The sequence below is a fragment of the Calliphora vicina genome, chromosome 2, assembly GCF_958450345.1.
Source record: "Calliphora vicina chromosome 2, idCalVici1.1, whole genome shotgun sequence".
NCBI classification, from domain to species: Eukaryota; Metazoa; Arthropoda; class Insecta; order Diptera; family Calliphoridae; genus Calliphora; species Calliphora vicina.
The window spans coordinates 91,995,949-92,012,087 of record NC_088781.1 but is presented as its reverse complement, the minus strand read 5'-3'; the positions used below and the strand labels follow the sequence as shown (position 1 = coordinate 92,012,087).

At 33.3% G+C, this 16,139-nt stretch overlaps 2 protein-coding genes across 2 annotated transcripts; both read left to right on the top strand.

Moving 5' to 3' along the window:
- Nucleotides 1-3,317: 3,317 nt before the first annotated feature.
- On the top strand, nucleotides 3,318-4,895 carry LOC135950691 (uncharacterized). The gene has a single exon (XM_065500222.1). The coding sequence runs from the start codon at nucleotides 3,318-3,320 to the stop codon at nucleotides 4,893-4,895; it is 1,578 nt and encodes a 525-aa protein (XP_065356294.1).
- A 44-nt stretch (nucleotides 4,896-4,939) lies between these two features.
- On the top strand, nucleotides 4,940-6,058 carry LOC135950690 (uncharacterized). The gene has a single exon (XM_065500221.1). The coding sequence runs from the start codon at nucleotides 4,940-4,942 to the stop codon at nucleotides 6,056-6,058; it is 1,119 nt and encodes a 372-aa protein (XP_065356293.1).
- Nucleotides 6,059-16,139: the final 10,081 nt, after the last annotated feature.

Sequence of the window (16,139 nt, the reverse complement as noted above, 5' to 3'; positions counted from 1 at the left end):
TTTGACGGCAAGTATTTGGAATATAAAAATTTTATAAATACTTTTAATAATTTGATTCATAACAACCAAACCATATCTACATCGGAAAAGTTCAACCATTTATTTTCCTGCATTAGTGGAGAAGCCCTAGCAACAATCAAAGCATTCCAGGTAACGGACGAAAACTATCCTAAGGCCCTCAATAGGCTCAAGGAAAGATACGACAATGATACATTAATCTTTTTGGAAACCGTTACTACAATGTTTGATATTCCGAAGTCTTCCAAACCAGTTCCGAACCAATTAAGAAACATTGTGGACACTCTTTCAGCTTTGTATAGTTCGTTGAAGTCACTTGGCTCATACCAGCAGATATGTGATGCATTCATAATTCATCTGGCTATAACCAAGGTTGACCACCAAACAAAGCAGAAATGGGATGAATTCATCGATTACACAAAATTACCATCTTGGTCAGAGTGCTGCTCAATGTTGGACAGACGTTGTCAACAATTGGATGCACAGTGTAGAAGTGCTACAAAGGAACAACAAGCTTCCAACTCAAAGAATCATTCTCATAATGATTCGAATACAAAACAACATTCTTTCACCACAAAAAATATGGCCCAATCGCCTGTATGCAATCATTGCTCAAAACAGGGCCATTATATTACGACATGTCAACGTTTTATAGTTTTGGCTGTTGATCAACGCATTGACCATGCCAAAAAACAAAATTTATGTCTTAATTGCTTGTCAAAGGGGCATATCTACTCTCAATGTCCTTCACGCTATTCTTGTCGGTTTTGCAAACAACGTCATCATTCGCTTTTGCATAAGCAACCTGATGAAGAAGTTTCCTCAACAAGTTCTGCAGTCGCTCATGGGACCTTTCAACAAAATGTGAAGCCTATAGAGAGCAAAGTAATTTTGGCAACTGCATTGGTATTAGTTCGTGACTCTAAAGGAAAGTACCATTGGGCAAGAGCGCTTTTGGATTCATGTTCTCAAGTCAATTTTATAAGTGAGTACCTTTCTAATGCATTAAATTTAAAGAAATCTAATAACACAGTCGATGTTGTGGGAATTGGTACACGTGGTGTAAAAATGCCATATAAAACTCAGACCACCATAAGATCGCGATTAAATAATTTTGAACTGTCGCTTGAATTTTTAATCTCTCGTTCCATAACTGGCTACCACCCTGATGAGAATATGTCAATACATGACTTTAAGTTGCCCTCCAGTTGTCCAGAGTTTTATCGTCGAAAAGGTATAGACTAGCTCCTAGGTGCGGAGTTATTTTTCTCAATTCTGCCTGTGGGTCAAATTCGCCCAGAACAACACTTCCCAACATTGCAAAAAACACTGTTGGGATGGATCGTTTCGGGGAAGTATACTAGTAAAGCAGTTCATTTGTCTTCAATGTCATCGTATGCTATTCTGGAGGTTGAGAAAGATGAAATCATAATATTAATAGGCAAGTCTATTTCTTTAGACCCCTTTCACGCTCACATTATACATTCAATTTGGGCAAGAAATATACCAATTTAAAGGGATTTATTCACAGAAGTGCAGAATATATATTTTATTGAAATCGGTTCAGTTTCTTAAGAGTTATAAGCGTTTAAAGATGTTACTAACACATATGCAAAAACGTGTACATGTGAACCTTAAGCTAAAAAGTAAACAAAGCAAAGTGTGTTTGTCCAATTTGTTGTTGTAAATAAATAAGAGAAACAATTAAATATTGATTTCGCTCTGTTTTAAGTGAGAGTTGTTATAGAAAACAAAGATGAAGACTTTAGTAATTCAAAGTCACTTAAAAAAATATATTTTGAAGTTGTTTTTTTTTTGTTTTCTAACTCCCATATGCATAAACAATTTTTAAGTTTATCAAAGGTTTATAAAACAAAATTTCCATTCAAAATTTGTTTTGACAAATTTAAAAACTGTTTATGCATATTGGGGTAAATACTTCATACGAATCAATTTCTTATCACGGCATGAAGTTTAATAAAAAATGGGACGCGTCGAAACAAATTAAATAGTTATTTCTAAATATTTTGTGAACTATAATTGCAAGATTCTTCAAACTTCAAAATGGTTCATTTATAATTTTGCATAGTTTCGCTGAAATTGTTCGGGATTGGAATAGTGGGCGTGGCACACCCTATACAAAGTAAATAATTAATTTCGAATATCTATAGAACTATAATTGTAGAAGTGTTTAAAACTTTTTACGAATTAATTTCTTATTACTGTGCGGAGTTTACCTGAATATAGACGGAATTAGATTAGAGGGCGTAGCACCTCCCATACAGATTAAATATTGATTTCGAATATCTGGGGAACCAAAATGGGAGGGGTCGGAAAAGTAGGTGAGTCACCTTCCATACAAAGTAATAATTGCAAGGTTATTCAAACTTTGTCCACATAGCTCTCTTACCATTTTACAGAGATTGTCTAAAAATGGTTGGGATTGCAGTAGTGGTTGTGGCACAATGTAAATAATTAATTTTGAATATCTTGAGAACAATAATTCTAAAAATATTTAAACTCTGTATCAATCAATTTATTACCATTCTACGGAGGTTAGCTAAAAACGAATTTATTCCTGATCCCTGTACGAAGTTTAGCTCAGCGTTTAACTTTCCTTATAAAGGAAAGTTAAAGTAAAGCTTGATATGAGTTATTTCTTTACACAAAATATTTAAAACTGGGTGGGATCAGAACAGTGGAGTGATAATTATATTTTGCATGTGTTATTTTCGTACCATTGTACGTAGTTAGGTTGTATCAGAAATCATTAATATTTTTTAATTTTTCTAAGGTAGGTGTAGCGAAGTGCACCGGGTTATGCTAGTAAACAATAATATCGAAAGGTTATGGAAATTAGAAACTGTCGACGGCAGACGTCAATGCTTGACACCAGAGCAACAACAGTGTGAGCAACATTTTCTAAAACATGTTATGGTTCAAAGTGATGGCAGAATTATGGTGAAATTGCCACTAAAGTATAATCCGACATGTCTTGGTGATTCTAAAGATATAGCTGAACGACGATTTTGGTCCATAGAGGGAAAATTAAATAACAACCCCGAATTAAAGGAGCAGTATAAACAATTTCTTAAGGAGTATGAGGAGATGGGCCACATGACTCAAATAAACTCACCCGTTTCTCAACCACACTATTTTATACCGCGTCGTGCAGATCATCATCTCAGCTTTCAATCAACGAGATCATGATGGTAGGCCCAACTATACAAAACGCTTTACTAATAACTTTACTGCGTTTCAGATGTCATCAATATGGGTTAACTGCTGACATTGTCAAAATGTACAGGCAGGTTTTAATACATCCGGAGGATAGAAATTTACAACTCATCTTGTGGCGCGATGACCATTCCAAGCCTTTGAACGTGTACGTTCTCAATACCGTAACTTATGGCACTGCATCGGCTCCATATCTTGCCATTCGAAGTTTACATTATGCGGCAGAACGTTACCCTGAGGGTCATGAAGTTGGCAAGGCAGTCATTACTAACGATTTCTATGTAGACGATATGATAACTGGCGCAAATGACCTAGACTCATTACAGATTATTAAAGGTGAGGTAACAGATATTTGGAATCATTCAAAGTTTTCACTCTCGAAATGGCACAGTAATTGCCCAGAACTTAATTTGGTTAATCAAGGCACTAAGGAGGTGCGCATTGACAATGACGTCACTACTACTTTGGGCATCTCTTGGTACCCCTCAGATAATACATTCCGATTTGAATTTCGTCCTTATAAGTCGTTCTCAAAAAATACTAAACGTTCTATTTTGTCTGTAACATCAACTTTATTTGATCCTATGGGTCTTATTAGCCCACTTATTATAAAGGCGAAAATTCTACTGCAAAAACTATGGCTCATCAAATGTGACTGGGATGAATCTGTTCCTCAAGATGTTGACATGGCTTGGAATAATATTCTAGCTGATTTTCATAATTTGCCAAAACTGAAAATTGGTCGTTGTGTTCGAATGCCGAATTCAACAACAATTGAGATCCATGGATTCACCGATGCATCTATTAAGGCTTATGTCTTCTGTCTTTATTTCGTTTGTAAGGACTCACACGACAATGTTTCAGTAAATCTGTTGGCATCCAAATCTCGCGTGGCTCCGATTAAAACTAGTACATTACCAAGATTAGAGCTATGTGGAGCCCATTTACTTGCTATATTTTGGAACCAAATCAAACAATATTTTAAATATACTATATCAAAGGTCTACTTCTGGTGTGACTCACAAGTCACCCTACATTGGATAAGAAGTCATTCGTCGTTCTATTTTGTCGGAAATCGTGTAGCTGAAATACAAGATCTTTGTGCTGACATTTCTTGGCGTTACGTTCCTACAGATCAAAATCCGGCAGATTTAGTATCCAGAGGCTGCACTGTATCTGAATTATGTGACTCGAATTGGATCCATGGTCCAACATTTCTACGTAAACCTAATTCTGATTGGCCTGTTCATCAAAACATGAATCTAAGCGAAGAAATAATGTTATTGGAAAAAAGAAAATCTGCACTCGTTACCAATATTCAAGAAATGCCTTATATGCTAAAAGTATTACATAAATTTAGTAACTATTTGAAATGCCTTAGGGTACTATCATATGTTATCCGACTTCAGTCAAAATTAAGGCCCAAATCAACAAATACATCTCCAGATGAGTTCACTTACACACTCCACCGAATTGTTTGGGTTCTACAACAATCCTATTTCCCTGAGGAATTTCATGAACTGGAGAAATCTGGCGTTGTAACAGGAAAATTTGCGTCTCTGGCTCTGTTTATAGAAAATGTTTCAGGAGTACCATTGATACGAGTCGGCGGCGTAATTCGAATCTACCAGAACAAATAAAGTTCCCGTTTCTTCTACCAAAGTCAGATTCATTTGTAAAAATAATGGTCACCCATGTTCATCGCGACAACTTTCACGCCGGTCCACAAGCTCTAGTTTCCCTGGTTCAACAGCAGTTTTGGATAACTAATCGTCGATCATTAGCCAGACAAATAGTTCAACAGTGCATTCATTGTACTCGGTACAAACCTAAGTTACTTACACAAGTGATGGGAAATCTACCTAAGGATCGTGTTTCAGGCTCTCGTCCATTTCAAATTGTTAGAGTTGATTTTGCTGGCCCGATATCAACTTATTTACGTATTCGAGGGAAACGCCCATACAAGTCTTACATAGCTGTCTTCGTCTGTTTTTCATCAAAGGCTGTTCACCTGGAAGCTGTTTCAGATCTGTCCAGTGATGCTTTTATAGCCGCTCTAAAGCGTTTTGTTGGCCGCAGAGGCCTACCTTCAAAAATATTCTGCGACAATGAAACAAATTTTGTAGGCTCACAGTCAAGGCTAAGAAAATTTTATAATTATTTTTGTAAAGAGTCCACAAACTCAGACATTATCTCATATGCAGCGTCAAACTTAATCGAATTTAGCTTTATTCCTCCGCGAGCCCCACACTTTGGAGGATTGTGGGAGGCAGCTGTTAAAACAGCTAAGGGTCATTTGTTTCGAACACTTTCAAATGCTAGACTAACATTCGAAGAATTATCGACAGCTCTAGTGGAAATTGAAGCTGTTATGAACTCTCGTCCGATTTCACCAACGTCATCAGACCCTAACGACTTAGAGGCTCTTACTCCGTGGCATTTCCTGATTGGCTGTCCTCTAAAACATATCCCTGAAAGAACCAATTTTAACTCTGACATCTCTAGTATTCAACACTGGCAAATAATAACAGCTGTTAAGTCTCACTTTTGGGATAGATGGCATAAAGAATATTTGGCTCAATTACAACAACGTTCCCGATGGCGAAAACCTCAACAAAATCTCAAGGTTAATAATATGGTGGTAGTGCATGAAGATAATATACATCCGATGAAATGGGTTATTGGTCGTGTCACAAATGCTGTTCCAGGTGCAGATGGTTATGCTCGAGTTGCCGATGTGAGAACTTCAACCACTACCCTTCGCCGCCCCGTTGCTAAATTGGCGATTCTACCTGTTGATTGAAACCTGGGGTTTCAATGGGGCCCGGCATGTTAAGTCACTTTTATTTGATTTCAACTTAAATTTGTTACCAATATATTAATATTAGTTTTATGAGCGTCCACATTTATATGTGTAACAATAAACAATTGTACAAACATATGTATATCAACGTTTTACAGTCCGATGTTCAAATCTTTGTATGTTTTACATATTTTTGTTGCTCTTGTTTGTTAAAGTTGGAATTTAACCGCTATCCCTTTGTATAAAAAAAATATTAGTTTCAAAAAATAAAGAAGTTGAAGAGCTACAAGAAAGGAATAAAGTTGGTGTTTTTACTTACGGAAGATTTTATATTAAAAAAAAAGGTACAGTGATACTGAACAGTGTAATTGCAGAAGATCACTTATTAAGAATTTATTAAGAATAATTAAATAAACGTAACCCAGTAAGCTCAATTCGAACCTTTGAGCAACAAATTTGGCCCTAATCACATATTAGGCAAATTTTTCGGATTGTCAAAATAGGCAGTCCTCAAACAGTCGACTTTTCGAACTTTCGACTTTTTTAGTTTTTTAAAAAGTCGACTTTTCGACTTTTGGTAATTTGTAAAGTCGACTTTTCGAACTTTCGACTTTTTAGTTAAATCGAATTTTTTAGACTATTTTCGACTTTTTTAGACTATTTTCGACTTTCCGACTATTTTCGACTTTTTTCAACTTTTTACCATTTCTTGTAAAAAATACATAGTTTCTACATTTATTGATGCGCCTTTTGTAATGTTTAGCAATAAAAATGAAATTTATCAAGGCGATAATAGTTAGAAGAATGTTGTGTAGAAAAAAGCTTTAATTTATAAACATTTATTTATTATTTATTTTAGCACACACTACAAAAAATTCAAGTGTGCAATAGTCAATCGACTTTTTCCGTTTTTAAAAAAGTCGACTTTTTGACTTTTTTCGTTTTTTTAAAAAGTCGACTTTTCGAACTTTCGACTTTTTAGTTAAATCGACTTTTATCGACTTTTTAGACTATTTTCGACTTTCCGACTATTTTCAACTTTTTACCATTTCTTGTAACAAATACATAGTTTCTACATTTATTGATGCGCCTTTTGTAATGTTTAGCAATAAAAATGAAATTTATCAAGGCGATAATAGTTAGAAGAATGTTGTGTAGAAAAAAAGCTTTAATTTATAAACATTTATTTATTATTTATATTAGCATACACTACAAAAAATGAAAAAAGTCGAACAATCGATTATGTTATCTCAAAAGTGGAATAGTCGATAAAAGTCGAAAAATTCGAATAGTCGATAAAAGTCGACTTTTTAGATTGTTAAAAAAAAATATTTAATTGCAACATTATACTAAAACTATTGCAATTTGGTACACTTACATTTTTTGTAGTATATGCTAATATAAATAATAAATAAATGTTTATAAATTAAAGATTTTTTCTACGCAACATTCTTCTAACTATTATCGCCTTGATAAATTTCATTTTTATTGCTAAACATTACAAAAGGCGCATCAATAAATGTAGAAACTATGTATTTTTTACAAGAAATGGTAAAAAGTTGAAAATAGTCGGAAAGTCGAAAATAGTCTAAAAAGTCGAAAGTTCGAAAAGTCGACTTTTATAAATTACCAAAGTCGAAAGTTCGAAAAGTCGACTTTTTAAAAAACGAAAAATGTCGAAAGTTCGAAAAGTCGACTTTTTAAAAAACGGAAAAAGTCGAAAGGTCGAATTTTTGTTTCAGCTATAGAACCCTAGTACAAGCCATATATATTATGAAAGTAGACAGTTTTTGGAACAAAATGAGCCAATCGTGCTAAAAATCGTGTGAGTGGTTCCATAGAAAATTTGGTTCCTCCAAAATGGCCAAAAAATGAACCCATTTTTCTCAGGAACCAATCACACGATTTTTAGCACGATTAGCTAACTATGTTCCAAAAACTGTCTACTTTCATAATATATACGGCTTGTACCGAGCCACTTCCCATGTATCCCGTAATAAATCAGCAACGATTTTTTTGGACCATTTTGGAGGAACCCATTTTTCTCAGGAACCAATCAAACGATTTTTAGCACGATTAGCTCATTATGTTCCAAAAACTGTCTACTTTCATAATATATATGGCTTGTACCGAGCCACTTCCCACGTTTCCCGTAATAAATCAGCAACTATTTTTTTTGGCCATTTTGGAGGAACCCATTTTTCTATGGAACCACTCACACGGTTTTTAGCACGATTGTCTCATTCTGTTCCAAAAATTGTCTACTTTCATAATATATATGGCTTGTACCGAGCCACTTCCCACGTTTCCCGTAATAAATCAGCAACTATTTTTTTTGGCCATTTTGGAGGAACCCATTCATTTTTCTATTGAACCAATCACACGATTTTTAGCACGATTGTCTCATTATGTTCCAATACCATGTGTCCCGTAATAAATCAGCAACGATTTTTTTTGGCCATCTTTGATTGACCTTCTGATACCTAAATTCCAACTAGTAATTTATGTTAAAATTTAATTATAGTTTTCTAGTATTTCTTAGGTTTTGTTTTTTGCTTTTATTTCCATTTGCCCTATATGTAACCAAATAGTTTGAGTGATTTTTCAAAAAATAGTTTTTTGAAAAATTTGTTCGAACACCTATCCGTACAGGAAAAAACCAAGTATGGGGAAATGTAGCCAAGATCATCCCCTATCACAGCCCGTTTTCCAAATTTTGGCACAAACAACCATTTTTGCCCTATATGTCCCCAAATAGTTTGAGTGATTTTTCAAAAAATAGTTTTTTGAAAAATTTGTTCGAACGCCTATCCGTACAGGAAAAACCCAAGTAGCCAAGACCTTCCTCTATCACGCCCCGTTTTCCAAATTTTAGCACAAGGCCCCATTTTTAAACAATAGGCTAAAAAGTGGTTTGAGTGATTTTTTTGTATAAACGTTATTAATTGCTTTTGAAGCATACATAACATGAGTGTTTTTTAAAATAATTTTTTTTTTAATATATAAATTAAAAATGTAATTTATTTTATTTTTTATTATCATTTTAAATAAATTTTTAAATAAATTAAAAATTTAGTTAAAGTGACTGTAAAGTTTGTTAGAAAATTAATAAAAGTTTGTTAGAGGCCGAAAATCCTCTCCCATGCACAAAAATGAAGAAGAACAGGCATTCACTGTTAATTGACTTTTATATAAATTAAGTAGTAAATTCGTGTATTTAAACTTGGCAGTACTTAAAATTCGGTTTGTAAAGCAGAAAACACTCAATTTTCTCTGCTGCAAATTATTCTCAGAGAATTTTTTATTTACTCTCTTAAAAATGAGTAAAACCAAAAAAGTTTGTTGGCCAGAGTTTGTTATCTTCTCGGGTACAGTAAAAAAACAAGTATGGGAAAATGTAGCCATCATCCCCTATCACAGCCCGTTTTCCAAATTTTGGCACAAACAACCATTTTTGCCCTATATATCCACAAATAGTTTGAGTGATTTTTCAAAAAACAGTTTTTTGAAAAATTTGTTCGAACGCCTATCCGTACAAGAAAAAACCAAGTTTGGGGGATTGTAGCCAAGACCATGCCCTATCACGTCCCGTTTTCCAAATTTTGGCACAAGTAACCGTTTTTGCCCTATATGTCTCCAAAAACTTTAAGTGATTTTTCAAAAAACAGTTTTTTGAAAAATTTGTTTGAACGCCTATCCGTACAGGAAAAAACTTGGTATGGGGAAATTTTTGCCCTATATGTCCCCAAATAGTTTGAGTGATTTTTCAAGAAACAGTTTTTTGAAAAATTTGTTCGAACGCCTATTCGTACAGTAAAAAACCAAGTATGGGGAAATGTAGCCAAGATCATCCCCTATCACAGCCCGTTTTCCAAATTTTGGCACAAACAACCATTTTTGCCCTATATGTCCCCAAATAGTTTGAGTGATTTTTCAAAAAATTGTTTTATGAAAAATTTGTTCGAACACCTATCCGTACAGGAAAAACCCATGTATGGGGAAATGTAGCCAAGACCTTCCTCTATCACGCCCCGTTTTCCAAATTTTGGCACAAACAACCTTTTTTGCCCTATATGTCCCCAAATAGTTTGAGTGATTTTTCAAAAAACAGTTTTTTGAAAAATTTGTTCGAACACCTATCCGTACAGGATAAAACCAAGTAGGGGGAATGTAGCCAAGAACATGCTCCATCATGCACCGTTTTCTAAATTTTGGCACAAATAACCGTTTTTAACCAATAGGCCACAAAGTCGTTTGAGTGATTTTTCAAAAAATAGTTTTTTGTAAAATTTGTTCGAACACCTATCCGTACAGGAAAAAACCAAGTAAGACCTTCCTCTATCACGCCCCGTTTTCCAAATTTTAGCACAAGGCCCCATTTTTAAACAATAGGCTAAAAAGTGGTTTGAGTGATTTTTTTTGTATAAACGTTATTATTTGCTTTTGAAGCATACATAACATGAGTGTTTTTTAAAATAATTTTTTTTTTAATATATAAATTAACAATGTAATTTATTTTATTTTTTATTATCATTTTAAATAAATTTTTAAATAAATTAAAAATTTAGTTAAAGTGACTGTAAAGTTTGTTAGAAAATGAATAAAAGTTTGTTAGAGGCCGAAAATCCTCTCCCATGCACAAAAATGAAGAAGAATGGGCATTCAATGTTGATTGACAGTTTATATAAATTAAATAGTAAATTCGTGTATTAAAACTTGGCAGCACTGAAAATTCAGTTTGTAAAGCTTCAAATTATTCTCAGAGAGTATTTTTTATTTACTCTCTTCAAAATTAGTGAAAACAAAAAAGTTTGTTCAAAAAGTTTGTTATTTTCACGGGTATCACTGTTTTTATCGTTTGACGTAGCGTTGCCGATGTTGTTTACACTGCAGCCTCACGATCAAGTTTTTCTTGATAGTATTTTACATATACTGTTTGTCAAAATTTATAAAAATTGAAAGCTGTGACGTAGGCAGCACGCAACTTGAAAACAATTTTAGTACAAATTGGGCAAAAAAAAGCAATCAGCTGTTTTCCTGAATGAAAAATTGAACACCAACTTGAATGAGAAATTGAATGCACCCTGCAGTTCATCGAATTCGTTGACCACTAAGAACTACTACTAGTGAATTTTCAACCCACTCGCAACGTTATTGACTGGTGAATTTAACACGGGGATGTCATTGCAAGTGGCCGATTGGCACACTCTGCATAACACTTCACTATTAAATTCAATAGTGAAAATACTCCAGCATTTGAGAAAAAATAAAATTTTCTGAGAGCGGGGTTGAACACATAACCTCTCGTTTTCTAGTCAAATGCTCTAACCACTAAACCACAGCAGTGATGTTAACCGTACGGTAATTACCGTATTGTACGGTAATTTAGACCTCCGTACGGTAGGCAGGTAATTTCTACATTTGTACGGTAATTTTAAAAAGTTTAAATTTTTAAAAATTATATCCCAAACGTTATATTTCCATAATTTGTCTACATATAATGTACATATTTCTCATTAAAATAATCATAAAACTTTGAGGATGATGATAACCAACTACCACTAGACAAAATATATCTACGCGGTAAAGTAATCGCAAGTCTTTCAAGTATTGATATTTCAACATACAAATTAGTATTAAAAACTGATCGTAATAAATCCCCAATTGTTCGATACCAATATTTCTATAATTCCTTTAGTTTTGCATTTCCCAGAAGCTGTTGAAATGGATGAATTTAAATAAATAGATACGGAATTTATATTATAAGGCAAATAAATGATGTTGATAAAAATGGCATTCTGCTGTTTTACAAACATGGTCCTATATTCAAAACCCACTATCTTTGATATTCACGAAAATTACTTTTTGATAGTAAAATGTTCAGTAAAACAGCCCTCATCTATGGTGTGAATTTCTTACAACATATTGTCTTTTGCAGTTTTATTTGCATTTTTGTTATTTCTCTATGTTAAACAATTATTTTTTTCCGAATGCAAAAGCCTCTATCTTTTCAAATAATTTTCAAATATTTTTTTGGAATAATTTCTTCTTACAATTCATGTTTTCCTACTAATTTTTGAATGCTGAACATGAAATTTAGATTTTTCAATCTTTTAAAAAAATTAATTATCATGAAAATATTTTACCATTTTGTTTTTGGAAAATATAATTTCCATGGCATAAAAATAAATGGTTAAAGTTGGAGTTTGCTTAAAAAGTGTCTACTTTTAAAGTTTTTTTTTATCTTATGTTGTATTATTAGCCGTTATCTTAAATAAATCACGTTAAAAACTGACAGATGGCAAAATCCTCTATCTTTTAATTTTTATATACACATTGAATATTTGGAGAAGAAAAACCCTCTAGCATACCGAATTTTAATAACTCAAGTAACACGCGACAAAAAACAGTTTTTTGGCTTTCCTGAAAAGTTGTTTTTTAAGATAGAGAGTTTTGAATATAGGCCCTCGATATATTGAATTATAAAAATAAACCTGTTTCAATAAGAAAATATTATTATTTTTGTACTAAACTTTGGATACGGTAATTTTACCTAAAAAACGGTAATTTTTTTAGGGCTGTACGGTAATCGAAATTAAAAAGTTAACATCACTGAACCACAGTGCTCTTATTTGTACTGCTCTCTAATTGTTATTAAGAATAACATGTGAGTCTACTCTCTATTTTTGCATTTTCTACATCATCACTGAGAATGAAAACACAAACGGCCACATTCAGCATTATATGTGGCCATTGAAGTTGTATGTTTTAGAAGATTTTATTTTTCTTGAATTTATTTTCATAAACTAAGACAAATATCTGACTATTGTTTATTATTGAATATGCTGGTGAAATGTAGTGCAAATTATAACCATTTAACTACCACTTTAGCTGCCACATCGAACTAGTTAGTTGTAGAAGTAGTAATATATCTAGTGCAAGGTTTCCAATTGGCACTTTTCAAACTGCTGGGCAAGTTCGTTTCAATTCTTAAAAGTGTGAGTGTATTAGTAAAAAAGTGTGAGTGTATTAAAACTTGAAAGGCAAAACTTGATCGTGTAACCCCCAAGTTAGGTATGGCCAAAGTAAATTAATAAAGTAGACTCAGTAGAACAGCTGACTATTTTTTTTACTTTGGTCTGAACTGTCAATTCACTTGTGGTTGTTGTGGCGAAAAATACAACAAGCCCAAAAGCAAAAACAACAACAGGCAACTTTGACAGCTCAGACCTTAAACCAAAAACAAAATTGCTTGTGGTTTTTGTAAATGTTGTATTTGTTGTAGTACTGTCGCTACTTTATTAATTTACTTTGGGTATGGCATTTCAATGTTTCTATGCTGTTGAGGTGTTTCTGCAGCACTCGATGAAGATGCACTGCGATGCATCTGCTGACGCTGTGATTCTCGTTCTCTTCCCGTTTCTGCGACTCTAGACGTAGATGCCATTTCGAAAACAAATTTTATTGGAATAAGACCGTTATTCTTTATTAAAAGTGATATGCGGAGAGTTATTCAAAATATTATTTTTTTAATATTTGTTTACATTCTCTGTGTTTTGCAACTAACTTCACTATTAAACGTGCTGTCAAAATTGGATTTTCCAATTGCAAAGCGTTGCCGCCGCGTTATTTCGGTATGGCATATACCAATTGTATGGGCATGATAATCTTTGACAACTAAAAAACGCTTTCCGCCCGTGTTTAGGTATGCCAGTTCTATTTATATTTTTAACTTATTTTATGTATATTTTACAAGAAAATATTACAGTAGTTTTGACTTACCTGCCTTTCAGTTAAGAGCATTTTGCATATAAGTGCACAAAACTTGTGTTTTGTATATTTATTTACCAAACTCCATATAAATTCGTTAATTTAAGTGCATTGTTCATACCTGCACATTTAAGATATGAAAAAAAATTAATTTAGCTGCCTAATACAAAATTAAATCAAAACAAAATAAGGAAAATACGATTTTGAAAAAATTAGAAGTTTGCAACTTCTTAATAATTTGAAACGTAGCTAAAATAACAAATTTGTCGTTTGTCGTTATCACAAAGCTTCATGTAAATTATTTGCCGTTAGCTGTTTTTTGGGCAGTAAACTTAAATGCACATACCAGCATCAATGAGCACGTAAGTGCATTAAAGTAACTGCATTTTTATCTTACCTGCACAAAATATCGTGCAAAGTTGGTTGTGCAGGTAAGTCAAAATTACTGTACAAATGATCATTGTTTCGTAAAAATACAAATTTCATAAGTTTTTATTTCCCCAGAAATGTTTGTATTTAAAAATAATGGTAACACATTACTGTAGTTAATAAGAATAATAAAATTTGGTTTCAAGTTGCGAATGGACTTAAAAACAACAAATACTGATATTTAAAAGCAAAGTATAACAAGTAGTCATACTCTTTGACAGCAGTACCTAACTCTATACATGTGTTAGTGAAAAAGTACCTAAGTCTAACCTAGCGTTTACACATCCCAGCAGTTCTAGGAGACAGTACCGAACTAGTGATTTTACCCATCATTTAGGGTGGGAGCTAGTTACTTCAATAGCCACGTGACTAGTCATTTTAACACGGGCATGTCCTAGGCAGGGGGTCAATTGTCTCTTTTTGATTACAATGGGACTGTATAATAGCTGGTCCAAAGTAGGCAACGCATTGGATTCACAAACTGGTTACATAGCGTCAGTTACCTTGCTAGCTTTGTAACTGGTTACTTGAACAGCTACTTGACTAGTTATTTTAACATGTGCATGTCCTAAGCAGGGGGTCAATTGACCCTTTTGATTACAATGTGACTATCGGATAGCTGATCGAAGGTAGTCAACGCTTCTGGTGGGTAAAATAAACTGCAGTACAAAAAAAAGTTTGAAGTGACTTCACCATAGGTTACTAAGAGACACTAAAGTGACTATTGACTTCATGCTATGTTACATGCGATATCAGTATACTTAAGCAAAAATAAAAATAAACTGTATGAGAATTACATTAACACAATTTGTAAAAAACCAGTTTGTACGAATTACTCACAAAACGTTTAAAGTGACTACACTCTCGATTACTTAGAGACACTTAAGTGACAATTGTCTTCATGCTAGATTACTTGGGACGTATAAATTAGCCAATTGTCTTCTCTCTGCACTACAAAGTGCACACACGTGTCAAATGACCAAAATATATAAATTGGAATCAGCCAAGTGATAAGACATTTGTGGCAATTACTGTATTTAAGGGATACATTGACTACTTGCTTAACTGCTGGGATGCAAGTAACAGTTCGAAAAACACAATACATACATACTTTTGCACTAACACAATCACACATGCAGCCACTTGCAGCTCACTGCCTACTGAATTTAGGTGGACAGTGATTTTCGACACTTTCATACAAGTGATGACAAATAGAGTTGCCAATAAATAGCTTTTAAAAAATTTATCAGAAGGTGGTAAAATAATAATTATATTTTTAACTTATTTTATGTATTTTTGTAAAAGAAAATAGTACAAATGACCACTAATGCTTATCGTTTTCGTAAAAATAGCAATTTCATTAGTTTTAATAAATAAAATTGTTACTAATATCTATAAAAATTGTTAACCTAACATTTTCCCCAGAAATTTTTATATTTGAATATCATGGTAACACTTTATTGTTATGAATAAAAATAATAAAATTTGGTTTCAAGCCGCAAATGGACTTAAAAATAACAAATGCTGATATATAAAAGGTTTATTTATCGAATTAGCTGTAATATTCTTATATTTGTGGCATTTTGAAGACATCATTCTCCTTCGCTAACATTTACAAAATGAACTTTTACTTGCATGTGTAAACGCTCAAGCAACTTGTAGACATTTCGATGTATTTTCGACATTTTCGATAATAATACGTATTATCAACTTTCATCAATCTACTTGCATGTGTAAACGCAGCGTAAATATGTGTTAAGCTGGCCACACACGGATGATTTGTTAAATCAGGCGAACAAATCATTCCGTGTGTGGCCAGCTTTACAGGTATACCCAATTCTACAACAAATACAACTTTACCAAAAACAACATGTACTTTGTT